At 35.7% G+C, this 21,525-nt stretch overlaps 1 protein-coding gene across 2 annotated transcripts in view; it reads left to right on the top strand.

Annotated features, from left to right (window-relative positions):
• LOC107716466 (ribonuclease 3-like) overlaps nt 1–20,303 on the top strand; it is a 32,338-nt gene extending 12,035 nt beyond the window's left edge. For both annotated transcript variants that reach the window (XM_016522925.1, XM_016522926.1), the window contains 25 exons: nt 601–687; nt 820–906; nt 1,947–2,018; nt 2,625–2,706; nt 2,790–2,861; nt 3,041–3,210; nt 3,514–3,638; nt 3,947–4,046; nt 4,295–4,402; nt 4,914–5,021; nt 5,964–6,102; nt 6,190–6,250; nt 6,416–6,475; nt 6,604–6,703; nt 7,076–7,178; nt 8,660–8,730; nt 9,383–9,427; nt 10,423–10,580; nt 10,883–10,988; nt 11,713–11,854; nt 12,145–12,227; nt 12,946–13,049; nt 17,335–17,427; nt 19,747–19,793; nt 19,985–20,303. In XM_016522925.1, the coding sequence (XP_016378411.1) occupies nt 601–687; nt 820–906; nt 1,947–2,018; nt 2,625–2,706; nt 2,790–2,861; nt 3,041–3,210; nt 3,514–3,638; nt 3,947–4,046; nt 4,295–4,402; nt 4,914–5,021; nt 5,964–6,102; nt 6,190–6,250; nt 6,416–6,475; nt 6,604–6,703; nt 7,076–7,178; nt 8,660–8,730; nt 9,383–9,427; nt 10,423–10,580; nt 10,883–10,988; nt 11,713–11,854; nt 12,145–12,227; nt 12,946–13,049; nt 17,335–17,427; nt 19,747–19,793; nt 19,985–20,100 (2,439 nt within the window). In that variant the 3' untranslated portion in view covers nt 20,101–20,303. The remainder of the gene's footprint in view (nt 1–600; nt 688–819; nt 907–1,946; nt 2,019–2,624; nt 2,707–2,789; nt 2,862–3,040; nt 3,211–3,513; nt 3,639–3,946; nt 4,047–4,294; nt 4,403–4,913; nt 5,022–5,963; nt 6,103–6,189; nt 6,251–6,415; nt 6,476–6,603; nt 6,704–7,075; nt 7,179–8,659; nt 8,731–9,382; nt 9,428–10,422; nt 10,581–10,882; nt 10,989–11,712; nt 11,855–12,144; nt 12,228–12,945; nt 13,050–17,334; nt 17,428–19,746; nt 19,794–19,984) is intronic.
• Nucleotides 20,304–21,525: the final 1,222 nt, after the last annotated feature.

The following is a 21,525-nucleotide window of genomic DNA, read 5'->3' as shown; positions in this document are numbered from 1 at the left end:
GTTATTTCATATCGCGATATTATCGCAAATGCAATTAATCGTTCAGCTCTAGTTAATAGGCTGCTATAAGAGGTTTATATGTAATTTTTTAGCCAAGCTGTTGCGCCTACTGAAAATGCATTCACGGTGTGAATGGACCACTCATCTGTGATTTTTGTTTTTGTGCATTGTGTCGAATTTGGCCTAAAAGGCCTTTTGTCTGTCAGTTTATTTGTAGGATATTTCACAGAATTTTTGCTATTTTGTTTTTTGTTAATGTCTAATTTTGTTATGTAGATTTTTATTGCTGTATAAATCAGAAATAATTCAGAAACAATTTTTAGTTTGATTTAGATATGTGGTTGCCCCACACAAAATTACTATTTTCAAATTGTACTAATCAACATAGAAGCTACAGTATATCAGCGTTATTATAATTGTGGATTCCTAGGAATTGCCTTTTTATTCTGAGAGTAAAATGTTGTGTTTATGCTTTTGTTGTTTAGTGTTATTTAAACCCAGCATTTCCATTGCAGTGATTTTGATTGTTATAAATGTCAGTAATTTGTCTGGGTTGTCAGACTGATTGGATTGGTCAGCAAATTTTTCTTTCTCTTATAGCCAGTGAAATCATGCCGGCCGATGAGTAACAATGCTGGCAAACTGTTCCACTACAGAATAACTGTGTCCCCACCCACCAACTTCCTAGTAGGTTTCTATGCCGTTTTCATGCAGTATTCATCAGATTTTTTTTTCTGTTCTGTTCTTATATTGTTTCTGCCTGTGAATATAATTGGTTCTCTCTCTCTCTCTCTCTCTCTCTCTCTCTCTCTCTCTCAGACAGATAGACCCACGGTTATCGAGTATGACGATCATGAGTACCTGTTTGAGGGCTTTTCCTGCTTTTCTCATACACCACTTACTAATGTAAGCATGTGATTTCTGCATGGTTGCAGTCAGACCTAATAACTAGATTATTATATGGTCCTTAGTTTTTGTGAATAAACAACAATAAAAAAACAGTATCTAAATAATCTAAACTTGTCTGTTTTAACCTGCACAAAAGAACAGCAGACAAGACATTGTGTAACTGTTCGTAAAATAAACTCCACTCATAGGAATTATATCAGCAGCACATAACCAGACGTTTATCTGCTTATAACAGTAGTTCAACAGCTAAAAGAACAATTTATACTTTTGGGCTCAGATTTACTAACAACTTGTGTCAGCGCAAACACTGTCAGGATTTACTAAAGATATGCTGACTGGCCTTATCGCATATGCTTTTGTAGGAGTTTCCCTTTCAAACGCAACATTTATGGGAGGAAAGTATTAAAATAAAACATGCAACGTCATTTACTAAGTTTTGCGTTAGTCAATTTACTAGTATTTGCGCCATTATTTAACTCCCAAAAAAGCATGTCTTTGCCCATTTTGCCCTCTATATGGCTACTATAGTTGCTAATTTGGGCTGAGTTGGTCATTATGGAAACGAGTTGTCTGTGTTCTTTAATTTGTGCATTGTCAGTAGATCATCCGCAAAAACTTTCCATTCCCATTGGTGCTTTTATGGGATTGTGGTTTCAATCTAATTTAGTTAAGGTTATGTTATTGTTAAATAAGGTTATGCTTAATGTTAAATTTGTAATTCACTAACCTCTGTTGTTTCAAACCTATATGACTTGTTTTCTTCTGTGCAGACATCAGTGGTTTAACCGTAATTTTATGAAGCTACGAAATTACTTTTTGTTGTAGCTTCATAAAATTAAGGTTGAACCACTGATGTCACATGGACTATTTTAACGAGTACATTCAAGTGGTGTTTTGAGCATAAAGTTCTAATTGCAGAAAATAAATGTCACTTTTAGAAGATGAGCAATTCTTTATCAGACATAATTTCTGGTTTTAAACCATTGCAAATGTCCCACATATCTCCCACCCAGACTAACTGTTCCCATTCCCTTTAGATCCCTTTGTGTCGGGTTATTCGCTTCAACATCGATTACACCATCCACTTTATAGAAGAGATGGCACCTGAGGTATGTGTCACCCCACATTATCAGATTTCACACTGTCCACATTTTCTTCAGTTCACTGTAATCATCCTCTGTAAATGTTAGTTACTGTGAATAAAATTTTTATGCACATACTTAATTGCATACGATTAATATATACAATTAAAGGGGTCATATGATGCTGCTAAAAAGAACATTATTTTTGTGTGAACATTTGGGCGGCGTTATGCATATCTTCCCACATAGTGAGGTAGATATGTGGGGGCGTGTTCGAACGAGCCGTTTTAGGTAGGTGTGGCTAACTCTTAACTTTTATAAAGAATATCTCTTTGGATTTGAGACTTTAGTCTTTGCAACTTTACAGATCTTCTTTATGCACCAAGAGCTTGTAACACTCTAAAGAGAAAGGAAAAAATGAAATTGCATCATATGACCCCTTTAAAATTCTCATAATGAGACAAACATATCTTGACGCTTTGACTTAATTATTAATGAAACTGATTTTAATTTTAGTTTTGTTTCCCTTTTTTATTGACATTTTTAATGCTATTTCAGACATGTTGGTTGTTTCTAATACAAGTGACGTGACCCATAAATGCTCAGCTATTGTAATCTGTTGTGTTTGAGCAGAACTACTGCGTTAAAGGCCTGGAACTGTTTTCCTCGTACCTCTTTAAAGACATCTTGGAGTTATATGATTGGAATCTCACAGGTAACATGCACACGCACATTTAACTCTACACAAGCACACCATAAGCTTATAAGCCATAGTAATATAGTTTTGCTGTCACACAGGTCCTGATGAGAACGGCCAGTCAGGTTGTCAGAGGTTTCATTTTATGCCACGGTTCGTTCGGTTCCTCCCAGGTGAGTTTTAAATACCCTTCTGTCCATTTCACTCATGAGCAAAAAAAAAGTTTGAGCCGTATTTTAAACCTAAATTTGACAGATGACTCCCCAATATATTGGTGAATAGTTAATTTATACAGTAGAGAGAATGCTTCATCACTGTGATTGATGTTGTGGTGTCTGCTCATGTGTGTCAGATGGAGGAAAGGAGGTGCTGTCCATGCACCAGGTGCTGCTGTATCTGCTGCGCAGCAGCCCGGCTCTAGTTCCTGAAGAGGAGATCGCCAACATGCTTCAGTGGGAGGAGCTGGAGTGGCAGAAATACGCTGAGGAGTGCAAGGGCATGATTGTCACCAACCCTGGCTTGGTAAAACACATTCTCACAAACAATGGCATGATGTCAGGTGAGCAGACTGAATGTTCAAGTGCCTGTGAATGACACAGAGGAAGATGAGGAGCCTTTTTTAATGTGAGAAAATACTGTACAATAAATAAATAATAGTGACAGGTACATTTAGTATGTGAATAGAGTCTTTCTGCACTGACATCAGTAGCCAAAAGCTTTTGCGTGATTGTGCATCCACACTAATAAGTTAAAGTCCAAGGTCATGTCATGAAAACAAATTTGCACTTTAAATGTGTGCTTGTGTATGTGCCTGTATTCACACAGAAACCCAGCTCTGTGAGAATTGACCAGTTAGATCGTGAGCAGTTCAATTCCAGTGTCATCACTTTCCCCATCATAGTGCATTTTGGGATCCGACCTGCACAGCTTAGCTACGCCGGAGACCCGCAGTAAGTCTGATTGAGCGCTCACCACTTCTCTTTTTTTTCTTTTTAGCTTGTCTTCTAATGGCAAGGGTTTTCTGAAGTGGTTCTTATAATTTGATTTAAACCAATACTATGCTGAAGTTCCTAAAAAAAAAAAAGTTTAATTCAAGGGTGTTTACACTCTAACGTTTAAAAAAAATTTAATTTCTTCATTTTCAAGCATTATACCATTAAGCTTTTATTTTGACACAGTGAGTTATTGCTAATAATGATTGTATTAATAGTATAATGCTGAAAAGGTGAAACACTGCAGTTTACTGCTTTCATTGCAGGTATCAAAAGTTGTGGAAAAGTTATGTGAAATTGCGGCACTTGCTGGCCAACAGCCCGAAGGTTAAACAAATTGACAAACAGAAGTTAACACAAAGAGAGGTAAGTGTCTGCACACATGATTTATGTACATAGAAATAGCTAATGTGACAAAGACACCTTAAAAGAATAAATATGATCATTATGGAAGGGTAGCATGAAGTTCTTTTTCATAAAAAAAAAAAAGTGCATTAACCGAATGAGCAGTTTGAAGAGTGGCAAGAAGTTTTAATACAGTACATTGTGGTTTGAGGAAGTGTAGGTTCATTGTCATAATGGTGTAAATACTGTGTCCAAAAACTGATTTACAGGAAGCTCTGCAGAAGATCAGGCAGAAGAATACGATGAGAAGGGAGGTCACAGTGGAGCTCAGCAGTCAGGGTTTCTGGAAGACTGGTATCCGCTCTGATGTTTGCCAGGTACACATATACACAAACACACATTCACTTCAGAACATGTGTTTAGAGAAATTAAACAAAATAAACATATATAAAGATGTATGTTATATGTACAGTATCATAAATGCCTGAGAACATGAAGTGCACATTTATAAAGCACAAAAAATAATGATCTGCTGCATTACATTTATGAATGTGCAGTTTCTGTGTTACCAAATGTTTGTCTATTTTATTGAAGACATTTTTCTCTATTATGACTGTAAACAATTATTAGTTAACAAACAAATTAGACAATAGCAGAGAATAGTGTTAATTCCGTGTTAAACATGTAATGTAACCTATAAGCCTGTTTATAAATTGATTTAAGATTATACAATTATAATAATCATTGTGCTTTTTTTTTGTTTTGTTTTGTTTTTGTCTGATGGACCATGTAAAAACATGAAAAACAAAAAGGCATTTTAAAGGTCATTCGTTGAATCTTAGACAGGTTTTGGGGCAAACATTTGAGTCAGATGCCTTATTTTTGCAGCACGCCATGATGCTGCCGGTTCTCACCCACCACATCCGCTACCACCAGTGCCTGATGCATTTAGACAAGCTGATCGGTTACATGTTCAAGGAACGATGCCTGCTGCAGGTAAGAGAAAGTGTAAAGACTTTTCAGTGTAGGATTGTTTTTCATTCTGAAAAATTGCAGCACATGTTACCAGGGCTGCAGAAGAAGAATTTAGTAGTTCAGGTTTTTCCTTGCTCTGCCAGTATTTTCTCTGGCTCCACCAAAGAAAAAAAACATAGATTTTATTTTCATTGATATGTGCCAGAAAAATTATTTATTTATAATGCTGAATATAAAACATTTGTCAAGTTGTTTTTTTGTTTTTTTTAGAAAAATGAAATAAATTTGAACTAAATAGCTGGAAATTAAAAACTAAATAGCTATAATGTAACCATAGTGTATAACTCCACAACAGTTTTAAATTTGTTTACTCAGATTATGTGTAGAGAAGCACTCCACTGATCTGAACTTTATGGCGGAGAGGCCAGATGGAAGCCTTTCCTTAGTTAAGACACATTAAAGTCCACTTGGAATTTGCAAAGAAGCAGGTAAAGGACTATCAAAGCAAGATTTTTGGAATTGAAGCCTTAAGTATTTAATTTGCGATTACAGCTGGAAATTAACCCACTATAATGTAACTCCACAACAGTTCCACACATCCAGAAATAAAAAATTATGGCATACGATGCAAAATATTACTGGTTGAATCTATTGGTTCTTATCTTTGTTAGTCGGCTGGATAATGTTGCCTCAGTGACATATTTAAATGAACACCGTTTTCAACAAAAGTCTAAGAAAGCAGTGTAAGTCTCTGTTCTTACAGAACAGATTTCAGTTATGCTTGTTGTTGGGTGTTCAGTCCTGCATTGCTACAAGTATGTGTGTTATATTTTAGCGTGTAGCTGTAGTATTTAATGGTCATAAAAGGTCACTATATGGTGTTCAGTGGCTGTTGATGTTTGGTTTCACATTATGCATTATAACTCTCACTTTGCTTTTCTTTTGCTTTTCTTTCTTTCCCAGTTGGCAATGACTCACCCCAGTCATCATCTTAATTTTGGGATGAATCCTGACCATGCTCGCAACTCTCTGTCAAATTGTGGCATACGCCAGCCCAAATATGGAGACCGGAAAGTGCATCATATGTACATGAGGAAAAAGGGTTAGCAAAGCTCTCTGTACATGTGTTTGAGAGCTTTTTTGAAGAAGTAGCCCTACTCTAATAATGGTTTTGCCCTGTTTTTGCTAGGAATTAACACCTTGATTAATATTATGTCAAGATTGGGCCAGGATGACCCATCACCCTCCAGGTTTGTGTGTGTGTGTGTTTTATTGTATTTTATTTTAGTCAAGTCATTTGTTTCTTGTGTTGGTGATCATTTATGAATTTTGTTTTATTTATTTATTTTTTACAATTTTTAAAAAGGCAGTTGAAATATAACAACTAAAGGGTGTAATCCCTGTCCTTTTAACAGAATCAATCATAATGAGCGCTTGGAGTTTCTTGGTGATGCAGTTGTTGAGTTCCTGACCAGGTGAGACCTCTTAATTTTCAACAGTGCTGTAAATCTGTCATTACATAGAGCATGTATCACTGAGTTTAGCTTTTGAAGCTTTTGTTGTACTCACCTGTTATAGTCACATGTTTGTCTTTGTTTTTTAGTGTGCATCTCTATTACCTGTTCCCAAACCTGGAGGAGGGAGGACTCGCCACATATCGCACTGCAATTGTTCAGAATCAGCATCTTGCTATGCTTGCTAAGGTAAATGTTTACTAGATATTAGAGATAATCCAAAAATTCAGCACACTGTAAATTATAGCTCCAAAAACATTTTTTTTTATTATTATTTGTAGTTTAATTTATCATTTGCATCTTTTTTTTGTCCTGCACCTTAACCCAGCAAACATGCTACCCAAAACGATAAAAAAATATTGCCCACATGCTACAATCTTTTTTAAAGTGAATTTAAACCTTTGCATACCTATTATCATTGTTTTGATGAATTGAAGTGTGTGTTGGCACATCTTTTGGCATGCATACATGGTGTTTTGAAAGTTTTGTGTTGGTGGGTGTTAGTAGCGTGTTTATTTTTGTTTTGTTTTTTTCATTTTTATCATTGTTTTGCATCCCCAGAAATTGGAGTTGGATCGGTTCATGTTATATGCCCACGGCCCTGACCTGTGCAGGGAGTCAGACCTCCGACATGCCATGGCAAACTGTTTTGAGGCCCTGATAGGTTAGTGCTTTATCGTGTATGCTGTCTGTCTTTAAACCGCATAAACACATTTCATTACACCAAATACACAAAATAATGTTCTTTTTAGCAGCATCATATGACCCCTTTAATATACTGTATTTCCACTCACTGATGCCAAATTGTTGATTTAGATTTTTATGTTGCAAACATAGTTTCAGATAATTACCGTAGTTTGTGTTTTGTAAGAACACATTTACAGAATGTTGTAAATACTGCCCTAGGTGCATGACCACTTTAGATAGTGGTGTTTAACTCTGGTCCTAGGGATCCAATACTTTGCACATCTTGTGTTTCACTTAAGCCAGGCGTGCACTGTGTGATTTCAGCAATGTTTTTGTTAAATGCCAACTCTCACTCTACAAGTAAATTGCAATGTAAAACCAAAGCTCACGATTTATGTGCTCACACAATATGGTCTGATCGTCAAACTGCGTCTTGACTGCCCAAACTATACGTGTGAAATAAACACATGGGACCCCCAGAACCAGGAACTGTGTAGCCTCCATTGCTTCTGTCCATACCGCACGCCATGTCGCCATGGTTTGATTTCTGTTTCCGCGTCATGCAATTACTCAGGGAAAAAATACTGTGTTAGGGAAATTGGTTCGTAGCTTTGCTTCAACTACAGGGTGACCATACGTCCTCTTTTCCCCAGACATGTCCTCTTTTTGGAACTAAAAAAATGTCCGGCCAGGATTTCTAAATCGTCCAAAATGTCCGGGATTCGGCTTTTGCTTTCTACAGTCGCTGTTCATTGTGTGCGTTTTTGTATTAACTATCCCTCACTCCCGACCATCCGATTGCCGGTTGCTAGAGGTTAATCACCTCTCGTTAGCCCCTGTTACTGCATGACAAACAACACATGACAAAGCTGAAAAACAAAAGTCTTACAACTTTTCTGATGAGTTGATGATTTGAATCGTGCCTTATACAAAATGTGCAGAGCCGGTGGTGCGAAGATATCCCATGAAGTCACAAAGTAATTGACCTGTTTGATATTATAAAGCATTATTTTGCACAATAAGCCTCAAAAAAGAATGGTAGTTACTAGTGAGGGGCCAAATTTCGGCAAATTTTTGGCTTCAACTGAAAATGGCTGTTTTTCGATTTTTCGGTTGCCAAAATGTCAGTGCATCATTAGTAACTCATGTCCTTTTTTTAAGGCTTTTTGTACTTAATAAAGCACATTTAGGTCATTTTAAGAGCAAACTAATATCCATGTTTTTCACAGAATGTGAAGATCTACACTTTTTTTATGTTTTTGAAAGAAGATTCTTTTATGTTCACCTAGATTGCATGTATTTGACTGGAAGGTCAAAAACCGTATTCTTGTAATATATTATTACAATAATACAGTGTCCTTGCTTAATAAATGCATAATTTCTAATTTAAAAAGAAACGCATTGATTCTCAATTTTTGAATGGTAGCACATTTGTTTAAAGTGTTTTTTTTTTCGTAGGGGCCGTTTACCTGGAAGGTGGTTTAGAGGAAGCCAAGCAACTCTTTGGGAGACTGCTGTTCAACAGTGAGGTGAGTTTTATGTGTATGTTTGTAGGACTAAACAAATTTTAATTAGATTTATTATAGTGAGCATTTTAGACTATAATGTAAGATAAAGAGTGTTGTGTTCCAATATAAAGATTTTACATTTAAAACTAACTGGGTTAAATAAGTTTACATTTGTTTTTAAAGTTTAAATATAAATTATAATAACTTTGTCCTCAGAAGTAATTTCTGTGTTTTGAGTTGGTCTTCTACCCATACTTTCCCCAATATAATTTATAAAGTGTTAAAATACATTCATAAGAAGTAAAAAGAATCCCATTCAATCATTATTTTGTCTGATACTGCTTTCATTTACAGTACATTATAGAGAACAGTCAGGTTTTTTTCAGCAGAACTTCCCTGTTTGGTTATGATGGAAACAGAGAAACAGTAAAGTGACAGCATAAAGAGCATAAATATAATTTATTATGATCTGAGTGTGACTCTGTTGCTGTCATTATTAAATAAGTTAATTGACTGTAGCTTAAAACTGAAAAAATGTCCTTGGTATCACACAAAATAACAAACTTTCCCCCACAAAAAACATTTGGAGTCTGAATTGTCATATACTCTTATTCTTCTCAAATGGACTATGTCATGTTGTATTCAGTTTGTTTCCTCTCTTTTTGTCTTGCAGGATCTGAGGGACGTTTGGCTCAACTATCCACCTCATCCTTTACAGGTGTGAGCAGAATTGATTTTCAATGTTCAAATGTCATGCTCAAGTGTAAGACAGACACATACATACACTTTCTTCAGCCACCTAGCTGAATAACTAGAAGAATAACAAAGTTCAGTAAACAGTAAAACTGTTACAAACTGATTTATGATCGTGATTATGATCATGATTTGCAATGTCAAACAGCATAATGGAGTCTTTTTTTATTCCGCCAAAATAACTGGAAGTGGCTAAAACAGGAAACCTTGCACATTCAAGGTCTAAATGGCCATGCCCACTCTTATTTGAATATATTTTTCCTAAAATATGCATTGATTGAATTGTGCAGGGGAATTTAAAGAGACCGTTTACCCAAAAATTGTAATTCTTTCATCATTTACTTAACTTCATGTTGTTCCAAACCCATAAAACTTTAGTTCATCTTCGGAACACAAATAAAAATATTTTTAATATTCTCTCATCATATTTGTTCATCCTTTGAAAATCCAAATAACCAATATTTTCTAGACTCAAAAAGAACATAAAAACACTTGACACACGAGAACCAATGAGGTGTGTTCTCCAGGGCGTCAAACATGTTTACCATATTCGATGTGCTCTGTGAACAGTATGCACTTAAATCAATGTTTATATGTGAATAAAACCTACATTACATCTATTCATTGTAAAAGGGATTGTGTCTCTTCAGAAGACTTGAATGAAAAAAGAAATCTTTGTCTTTGTGAATTTTTTTTAAGATGGAAAAATGTTGAGACTTTCAATGGATGGGCAAAAATAGTAAGAGAATATTACAGTATTTTAATTTGTGTAAGGAAGATGAATAAAAGTCTATGGGTTTGGAACCACTCGAGGGCGAGTAAATGATGGCACTGAAATGATGTTTGTTTTTTTTGTGTTTTTTTTAACTGAAGCTGGCTGTAAGCTTCAATGTAGTAATATAATAGTTGAGTTTATTTAATGCATAAAAGCACACACTCAATGTTCTGCTGTATGTTTAGGTGCAAGAGTCACTGACAGACAGGCAGTTGATCGAGTCGTCTCCAGTTCTGCAGAAACTCACTAATTTTGAGGATGCCATTGGAGTGCTGTTCACTCACGTACGTCTCCTTGCACGGGCCTTCACTCTGCGAACAGTGGGCTTCAACCACCTCACCCTGTAAGTGCTCTAGTGCTTCTGTGACTTTGTAAAATCTTTTTCTTTTTTTTTTTACAAATGGAACGGTTTATTGAACATTTAGACAAAATGTTTTTTAAAAATGCAAAACATTTGCATATATGTTTTTGTTGGGTATCATATTTGGTACATCAGGTTGTGATACAACAGTGTCTGTGCTCCCGCACATGTTGAACCCACAGAGACAGAGGCTGTTTTTCCACAGCCAGGAACTACACAACAGTAATCTTATCATTAGTTAACTATCAGCTAGTGCGTCATGCAGCCGCTGTATCTGTCTGCAGAGGCCACAACCAGAGGATGGAGTTCCTGGGAGATTCTATCATGCAGCTGGTGGCCACTGAATATCTGTTCATCCACTTCCCAGACCATCATGAAGGACATTTGACAGTGAGTATATCCCTTGTCTGTTCTTCATTTCATCCAAAAATTTGGTTGGATGCATAGTGCCCACTACAGTAATCTTTAAATAGCCATTATTACCTCTTCAGTGTGTGATGGTATATTCAGATCACCATGAATGATGACCTTTGACCCTTTCTCATAATTCTTTATGAATGCCATCAATATGACAGCAAAAAATCATAATGGGTAAAGAAATATCCTCTAGAATGTCTTCATGTGTCTTGTTTTCCAGAAGATCAGGCATACTCGTGTACTTGTAATGTATTTGTTGTAATTTACCTTCAATAACTATAAATGTGTTTGTTTACTGTAGTGGATATGTTATTTTACAGGGTATATCTATTCACTGGACATTTCTACAAGAATGTCTGTTCATGTCTATTGTGAAATATTTTAAATACTTGAAATATTGACATTTCTCAACTTTTAAATGTTCTCTGACACTCTTAGTGTTTTTCTTTTGAGATTGTGCTTCAATCTCACAATTAGAATGAGTTGAAATTGCCTGCTCTGCTCCGCTTAGTCCATTTGAGTGTAAATATACCTTTAGCTTTTAATTTGGTTTCCTGTGCCAACAAATTCCCTGGTTAGCCCTACTCTATCTATAGTGCAAAAATCCAGCCTTTTCAGTCACTGTGCCCCCTCTCTTCTGGTTGGTCAGTCCGTATAAAGCCCAGAAGTATAAAGTGTGTTTGTGTGTGATTTGTAGCTCCTGCGCAGCTCCTTGGTGAATAACCGGACTCAAGCGAAAGTTGCAGAGGAATTGGGCATGCAGGAATTTGCCATCACCAACGACAAGACCAAACAGCCTGTTGCCTTGCGGACCAAGACTTTAGCCGATCTACTGGAATGTAAGTGTGACATGGCACTGCAGATTAATGCAGATTTTATTGAACTATAACAAAAATTGAGAAATATAATATAAAAGGACACTTTTTCTCATTATAACTAGCTAAATAAAAACAACATATTATGTAAGAGCTCTGGGATTTGTAATTTATTTTATTAATGACTATTTATCTTCTGTCCTGGAGGATTATTATTCCTAATATTCCCAGTCATTTTATATCCATTTATTCTAAAGTTCATAATGCTTATTGTCTATATTGCCATTAAATTTTATCTCTTTTTTCCTCCCCAGCATTCATTGCAGCTCTTTACATAGATAAAGACCTGGAGTTTGTGCACACATTTATGAATGTTTGCTTCTTCCCACGACTCAAGGTATGGCAAACTTAATTAGAGGTTAAATGATATTTTTTTTACATATATTTATTCGCCTACACGTTATCAATCATTATAAGCAATGATTTTCAATGTCAGAGGCACATAATGAAAAAATAACATTTATTGAAAAGAATAAGGTGACATTTAAAAAGGTCATCATGGTCTTGTATTCTGACAGGGCTGTTTTTAATCTTCTGTGTGTGTACATTTGCAGTAGATATCATGTTATTTTAGCATCTTGTGCAGTGAATGCCCATTATTTAAAAGAATATGGTAATATAGCAGTTCTTGTCAAAAAGGAAATGGTCTTTTTTTTTCTCTGTGAAAATTCATATTCATCAAACTGAGAATAGACTGATTTAGACACCCTCAACATGATGAAAGTGCATAAATGAAATAAAATCACTCCTGATTACAGCACTGCTGGTTGGAAAAAAAAAATACTAGAACAGGATTCCCAGTGAATCTGTCGCCACTTACTGTGTAAGCATTGAAAAGTTTGTAGACACTGGGATTGATCTAAAGAAAATCATCATGTAAAAGTTATGTATCCCATATCTGGTTTTAGCTTATACATCCACTGGCATGGAAGAAACCTGCTCAACTGATAGGTGTTTTTCCTAAAACAACATTTTGTTAGTGGTTTGTGTTTGTATATAAAAAATGTTTAACTTTTCAATGTACTTCTGTTTGATTGGTTAAATAATTTTTTCAGGAGTTTATCTTAAACCAGGACTGGAATGATCCAAAATCACAGCTGCAGCAATGTTGTCTAACCCTGCGGACGGAGGGCAAAGAGCCAGACATTCCTCTATACAAGTAAGAAGCTTCTGTCCATTAATGTCCTTTGATTTACCTCTTCGCCTTTTTCCACCTTCAATTATCTGTTTAAAGATATTTGCCTTGCGAAAGTATTCAAACCCCTTTATATATATATATATATGAAGAGTTCATTTGCAAAAACCGATTAACGCCACTTTAAAAAAAAAATGCCGTGCATTATTCTCCACATATAGAGCGATCTGAACCCTAAACACGTTTATCTAGTCGACTCCAGTTCTGCAGAAACTCACTAATTTTGAGGATGCCATTGGAGTGCTGTTCACTCACGTACGTCTCCTTGCACGGGCCTTCACTCTGCGAACAGTGGGCTTCAACCACCTCACCCTGTAAGTGCTCTCGTGCTTCTGTGACTTTGTAAAATCTTTTTCTTTCTTTTTTTTACAAATGGAACGGTTTATTGAACATTTAGACAAAATGTTTTTTAAAAATGCAAAACATTTGCATATATGTTTTTGTTGGGTATCATATTTGGTACATCAGGTTGTGATACAACAGTGTCTGTGCTCCCGCACATGTTGAACCCACAGAGACAGAGGCTGTTTTTCCACAGCCAGGAACTACACAACAGTAATCTTATCATTAGTTAACTATCAGCTAGTGCGTCATGCAGCCGCTGTATCTGTCTGCAGAGGCCACAACCAGAGGATGGAGTTCCTGGGAGATTCTATCATGCAGCTGGTGGCCACTGAATATCTGTTCATCCACTTCCCAGACCATCATGAAGGACATTTGACAGTGAGTATATCCCTTGTCTGTTCTTCATTTCATCCAAAAATTTGGTTGGATGCATAGTGCCCACTACAGTAATCTTTAAATAGCCATTATTACCTCTTCAGTGTGTGATGGTATATTCAGATCACCATGAATGATGACCTTTGACCCTTTCTCATAATTCTTTATGAATGCCATCAATATGACAGCAAAAAATCATAATGGGTAAAGAAATATCCTCTAGAATGTCTTCATGTGTCTTGTTTTCCAGAAGATCAGGCATACTCGTGTACTTGTAATGTATTTGTTGTAATTTACCTTCAATAACTATAAATGTGTTTGTTTACTGTAGTGGATATGTTATTTTACAGGGTATATCTATTCACTGGACATTTCTACAAGAATGTCTGTTCATGTCTATTGTGAAATATTTTAAATACTTGAAATATTGACATTTCTCAACTTTTAAATGTTCTCTGACACTCTTAGTGTTTTTCTTTTGAGATTGTGCTTCAATCTCACAATTAGAATGAGTTGAAATTGCCTGCTCTGCTCCGCTTAGTCCATTTGAGTGTAAATATACCTTTAGCTTTTAATTTGGTTTCCTGTGCCAACAAATTCCCTGGTTAGCCCTACTCTATCTATAGTGCAAAAATCCAGCCTTTTCAGTCACTGTGCCCCCTCTCTTCTGGTTGGTCAGTCCGTATAAAGCCCAGAAGTATAAAGTGTGTTTGTGTGTGATTTGTAGCTCCTGCGCAGCTCCTTGGTGAATAACCGGACTCAAGCGAAAGTTGCAGAGGAATTGGGCATGCAGGAATTTGCCATCACCAACGACAAGACCAAACAGCCTGTTGCCTTGCGGACCAAGACTTTAGCCGATCTACTGGAATGTAAGTGTGACATGGCACTGCAGATTAATGCAGATTTTATTGAACTATAACAAAAATTGAGAAATATAATATAAAAGGACACTTTTTCTCATTATAACTAGCTAAATAAAAACAACATATTATGTAAGAGCTCTGGGATTTGTAATTTATTTTATTAATGACTATTTATCTTCTGTCCTGGAGGATTATTATTCCTAATATTCCCAGTCATTTTATATCCATTTATTCTAAAGTTCATAATGCTTATTGTCTATATTGCCATTAAATTTTATCTCTTTTTTCCTCCCCAGCATTCATTGCAGCTCTTTACATAGATAAAGACCTGGAGTTTGTGCACACATTTATGAATGTTTGCTTCTTCCCACGACTCAAGGTATGGCAAACTTAATTAGAGGTTAAATGATATTTTTTTTACATATATTTATTCGCCTACACGTTATCAATCATTATAAGCAATGATTTTCAATGTCAGAGGCACATAATGAAAAAATAACATTTATTGAAAAGAATAAGGTGACATTTATATAGGACATGGTCTTGTATACTGACAAGGCTGTTTTTAATCATCTTTGTGTACATGCAATAGACATATTTTTTTTTAGCATCTTGTGCAGTGAGCACATTTTTTAAAAGAGACAGTGTCAAGTTAATAGAAATTAAACTATTTTAAATTTCGAATGCCCCTTATTTAAAAGAATATGGTTATAAAGCAGACAGCTCCTGTCAAAAAAGAAATTGTCTTTTTTTTCTCTGTGAAAATTCAGAGAAGTGATTGAATTATACACCCTCAACATAAGTGCATAAATTATATAAATGATATAAAATCACTCCTGATACAGCACTGCAGGCTGAATTTAAAAAAATAAAAAATACTTGAACAGGATTCCAAGTGAATCTGACATCGTAAGCATTGAAAATTTGTAGACATTTGGAATGATCTAATGAAAATCATCATGTAAAAGGATTTCATCAGCAATAAACACCTGAGAGACACATACCGGGTTTTAGTCTATACATCCACTGGCATGGAAGAAACCTCCTCAAATTGCTCAACTGATGTGTGCAGGTTTTTTCGTTTTGTGTTTGTATATAAAAACTGTTTAACTTTCAATGTACTGCTGTTTGATTATTGTTTCAGGAGTTTATCTTGAACCAGGACTGGAATGATCCAAAATCGCAGCTGCAGCAGTGTTGTCTAACCCTGCGGACGGAGGGAAAAGAACCAGACATTCCTCTATACAAGTAAGAAGCTACTGTCCATTAAAGGTAGAGTAAGCGATATGAAAAATAATGCGATCATCAGCAATAGACAGCATATAAATAAAAACTGCATAATGTTACAGAGTAAAATGTTGATCCAGGAAGTGAAATATGTCTGTGCAAGCTTTGGAGGTGTTGATGGAAGCGATTTACTGGATTTATGCTTTGATAATCGTACTGAATATTATCTAGATGTAGTTTTTGATAAAAAAATGTGATTTTCTCACCTTTTTTCTCAAAATTATGTATTTTTATTAAACTTACCTATATTCAAGTGTTGATAAAAAAAAGAATGCTTTAAGCTAGAATAAAACAGAGTAAAAGTAGAGGCTCTGATCTTTATTTTGGTGTATTGCATATTCAAATATTCATACAGCATAATATACTGGAGGCCATCAAATTTTAGTGAAAATCATCAAAATCGCTGGCAGTGGCTGGCAACTTTTTTCAAAAATGCTGGCGGGGAAAGAGTTAACATCCTTTGAAGGAGGATGAAGAGGTAAATCAATTTTCTGTTTAAAGGGTATTTGCCTTGCAAAAGTATTCAAACCCATATGTGTGTATATATATATATATCCCACATTACACTCCATACCCTATAAGGACACATTTGCAATAACACTGCAAATTTAATAAATAGAAAGGAGAAAAATGAATCATCATATTATGTAAAATTCATTTCTACAATTTAGCCCTGGTTGCATCCCATGTCTCTGGATCATCTTTGAGATCTACAGTTTGACTGGAGTCCAGGTACTGCAAATTCAATTGATTAGGGATATTTTCCAAGCCATAAGGTCAAAGGAACATCCTCTGCCTGCACAGCTCAGAGACAGGATTGTGTCGACGCACAGATCTAGGGAAGACTATACATTTTTTCTGCTGCATTGAAGGTGCCATGAGCCCAGTGGCCTCCATTTCTTCGTTACTCTTTTTTTTTTTTTTTAATTTTAAAATTTTTTAATTTTTAGTTGTTGTTTGAAGTTCCTAGATCCTCCATTGCGAACATGGAATGCTCGGATTGTTTGGAATGCTGATGTATCTTATTTCTAGTAAAATGTGACCCTGCAGCAATAAAATTCACATTAAACTGTATGGGGAAAATCAGCTGAACTAAATCAAACTAAATTGTAGAGATATATTTAGAGAAACTGTTGTGTTCATCGCTGATTGTTCATGGTCAGCTGGATTTGGTGCAAAGTCGCATGGTGATAGTAAGGTGAATACTTTTGATGTAACTTCAGTTTATGTTGTCTTGCCTATGTATGCTTTTACTGATGCAAGGCCACCGGTCAGTTTGAAGTCTTATAATAGTGTAATGTGATCACAGATCCAATTTTCCAGATCCAGTTTTTTTTTTCATTCATCTCAACTGTGATACTCTTCATCTTCTTTTACAGGACACTTCAGACAGTTGGACCCTCTCATGCCAGGACCTACACAGTGGCAGTGTATTTTAAAGGTGAACGGATTGGCTGTGGAAAAGGACCAAGGTACTAATACATCCAAATATTTACCCTCATTGCCAAATCGCTACATATCTGCTCTTATAAACATCTGGCCCTGTGTCAAAAACCGCTTCCGTATGTCCCACTCTCAGAACTTGCCATGTCCAGTGCTACCTTTATGCCACCTAAAAGCTCTCATGAACATTAATCTATGTTTCTGACATTTTTATCATCTGCTGGCTTCCTATTTTTGTAGTGTTGCTCTGTGTATCAGACAGCACTTTCTATTCAGTGAGCCTCTGTGCAAGCTTTGGAGGTGTTGATGGAAGCGATTTACTGGATTTATGCTTTGATAATCGTACTGAATATTATCTAGATGTAGTTTTTGATAAAAAAATGTGATTTTCTCACCTTTTTTCTCAAAATTATGTATTTTTATTAAACTTACCTATATTCAAGTGTTGATAAAAAAAAGAATGCTTTAAGCTAGAATAAAACAGAGTAAAAGTAGAGGCTCTGATCTTTATTTTGGTGTATTGCATATTCAAATATTCATACAGCATAATATACTGGAGGCCATCAAATTTTAGTGAAAATCATCAAAATCGCTGGCAGTGGCTGGCAACTTTTTTCAAAAATGCTGGCGGGGAAAGAGTTAACATCCTTTGAAGGAGGATGAAGAGGTAAATCAATTTTCTGTTTAAAGGGTATTTGCCTTGCAAAAGTATTCAAACCCATATGTGTGTATATATATATATATCCCACATTACACTCCATACCCTATAAGGACACATTTGCAATAACACTGCAAATTTAATAAATAGAAAGGAGAAAAATGAATCATCATATTATGTAAAATTCATTTCTACAATTTAGCCCTGGTTGCATCCCATGTCTCTGGATCATCTTTGAGATCTACAGTTTGACTGGAGTCCAGGTACTGCAAATTCAATTGATTAGGGATATTTTCCAAGCCATAAGGTCAAAGGAACATCCTCTGCCTGCACAGCTCAGAGACAGGATTGTGTCGACGCACAGATCTAGGGAAGACTATACATTTTTTCTGCTGCATTGAAGGTGCCATGAGCCCAGTGGCCTCCATTTCTTCGTTACTCTTTTTTTTTTTTTTTAATTTTAAATTTTTTTAATTTTTAGTTGTTGTTTGAAGTTCCTAGATCCTCCATTGCGAACATGGAATGCTCGGATTGTTTGGAATGCTGATGTATCTTATTTCTAGTAAAATGTGACCCTGCAGCAATAAAATTCACATTAAACTGTATGGGGAAAATCAGCTGAACTAAATCAAACTAAATTGTAGAGATATATTTAGAGAAACTGTTGTGTTCATCGCTGATTGTTCATGGTCAGCTGGATTTGGTGCAAAGTCGCATGGTGATAGTAAGGTGAATACTTTTGATGTAACTTCAGTTTATGTTGTCTTGCCTATGTATGCTTTTACTGATGCAAGGCCACCGGTCAGTTTGAAGTCTTATAATAGTGTAATGTGATCACAGATCCAATTTTCCAGATCCAGTTTTTTTTTTCATTCATCTCAACTGTGATACTCTTCATCTTCTTTTACAGGACACTTCAGACAGTTGGACCCTCTCATGCCAGGACCTACACAGTGGCAGTGTATTTTAAAGGTGAACGGATTGGCTGTGGAAAAGGACCAAGGTACTGATACATCCAAATATTTACCCTCATTGCCAAATCGCTACATATCTGCTCTTATAAACATCTGGCCCTGTGTCAAAAACCGCTTCCGTATGTCCCACTCTCAGAACTTGCCATGTCCAGTGCTACCTTTATGCCACCTAAAAGCTCTCATGAACATTAATCTATGTTTCTGACATTTTTATCATCTGCTGGCTTCCTATTTTTGTAGTGTTGCTCTGTGTATCAGACAGCACTTTCTATTCAGTGAGCCTGTCTGACATCTTGAATTCTGATTTCAGAGTAATTTAATAACTGTATGTTGGTGATATGCCACCTCATGTCAGTTCAATTTTATGATGTGTTTATAATAGTTCTCAGTAGCTCACTAAACCCAAATGTATTTGTGGGAAATTGACCAGTTTCTTAGTTATTCAGTTATTTTAATATTACTTAACATGAAAACAAAACACTCTTAAATGTTGTGCTAACATGTTAAGCTGATGTATTTAGGTATGTTAATTCATTGAAAAATGTTTGGCCACCCTTGAATTTTAATTTTAAACATGGCCGTTGAGAGAAAGTAGATGAAGAGCCCCGCTGCAGGTTCGATGGGTCATACGTACTGGATTGAATCCTTTCAGTAGAATGATAGATCCCATTTTTTGAGTTGTTGAACATTTACAACTTTTCATTTTATCCCGACAGTATTCAGCAAGCTGAGATGGGTGCAGCCATGGATGCGTTGGAGAAATGTGAGTGACTTTGTGGCATTTTTTTTACAAAAAACTGGCAATGGTTTTAGAAGAAACATTTTCACATGTTATGGCAATAAGGTGTTTGTTACAGTGCTTTTTTGGTTTGCTGAAGCAGCTATTATAATGCTAAAGGTTATGAAAGTCTTGGTTTTCTGTTTTACATGTTCTTTCCCTCTGGTCTTCTGCAGATAACTTCCCTCAAATGGCTCATCAGAAACGCTTCATCGAAAGAAAGTACCGACAAGAACTGAAGGAGATGAGAAGAGAGCGAGAGCGACAGGAGAGAGATAGTGATGAAGGGTAGAAAAGCAGAAAGTGAAGGAAAAAGCAGGATGTTACATGAAGTGAGTCACACAACAGCAGGCGTAGGAAAGCAAGAATCTGTTTGTTGTTGTTTTGTATATAAATCTGTGTAAAACTCTGTTTGTTAATCCAATTCATACTGTTGGTATGTTTTAAAAAGTTTTGCGTGAAATAAATCAAACCATCAAAATTTGTTTATTGTGTGCATAATTTGTTCAAACCACAGAGCACATCATAACATGAAACCATGATCATAATCTAACCAGATTTTATTTGAAAAATGGCTGTTACATACTAGGGATGTGCGCCACAACCAGTGTTGGGGGTAACGCATTACAAGTAATGCGAGTTATGTAACTTTTTTTTTTTTTTTTTTGAAAGTAACGCATTACTTTTTAATTTAGAAGGAAATATCTGAGTTACTTTTTCAAATAAGTAACGGCAGGTACTTTGTTTCCCATGTATTGACTGACAAGCTCTTCTGTCCGCATGTTGAGAGAAATCGGGAGTAAGTGCAGAGGCGTTGTGTGCGCTGTGCTGTGTGAACATGATGTTACTGTAGTTCTAAACTAAATGTCAATATGCATTTACTCATTTTACCTGCACAAAAACAGATTCAGTGTTCCTCAAAATGAATAAAAACAGTCAAATGCAAACACAGAATATTACACAAACCTGCAATAATTAAATATGTTAAATAAGACAAATATAATTTATGTATTTAATCCCAGTTTATTAACCAATGTCTTTGCTACTGACCTTCGATGATCCAATTTAACCTTACTAATAAGCAAAAATGGCACATTTGTGTTTCATTTTTGTTATTGCTGAATAGTATTGAACTTTCTTCTCCTGCGTCATAATATTCATGCAGTTTGTTTGAGCTGCGCCCTCTACTGTACAGATGTGAATTTACATTTCCTTCAGCCTGAGGCTTATTCATTTCACTTTTGGTGTAAAAGGGCTTTTACATTAGTAAAAGAAGAACTTTTTTATATTAAAACAAACAAGCCCTACCCAGATTTAAAAAGTAACGCAACTCATTACTTTCCATAAAAAGTAAATAACATAATTAGTTACTTTTTTTAGGGTGTAACGCAATATTGTAATGCATTACTTTTAAAAGTAACTTTCCCCAACACTGGTCACAACTAATTTCATTAACGTTTAAATGGAAATTTTGTAACTGACTAGTTGACTAGTCTAACAATCCCCCAAACAGGCAAAAACATTCTCTATAACGATCCATTTAAAATCGCCTTACATAATTTATGAATCATACAAGATGCTGAAAAATGAAAATGTCATATACCTGTGATGTGCTTGCCTTGCATTATGATCATTGTACATTAAATTTCCTCTTCCTCAGTAGGCAGTGCAGGACCAATAAGTACAAACTCAATATTATAAACAGAATTCTTCAAAT

The sequence above is a fragment of the Sinocyclocheilus rhinocerous genome, unplaced genomic scaffold (assembly GCF_001515625.1).
Source record: "Sinocyclocheilus rhinocerous isolate Xijiao unplaced genomic scaffold, SAMN03320098_v1.1 scaffold419, whole genome shotgun sequence".
Taxonomy (NCBI): domain Eukaryota; kingdom Metazoa; phylum Chordata; class Actinopteri; order Cypriniformes; family Cyprinidae; genus Sinocyclocheilus; species Sinocyclocheilus rhinocerous.
This window is presented reverse-complemented; position numbering and strand designations above follow the sequence as displayed.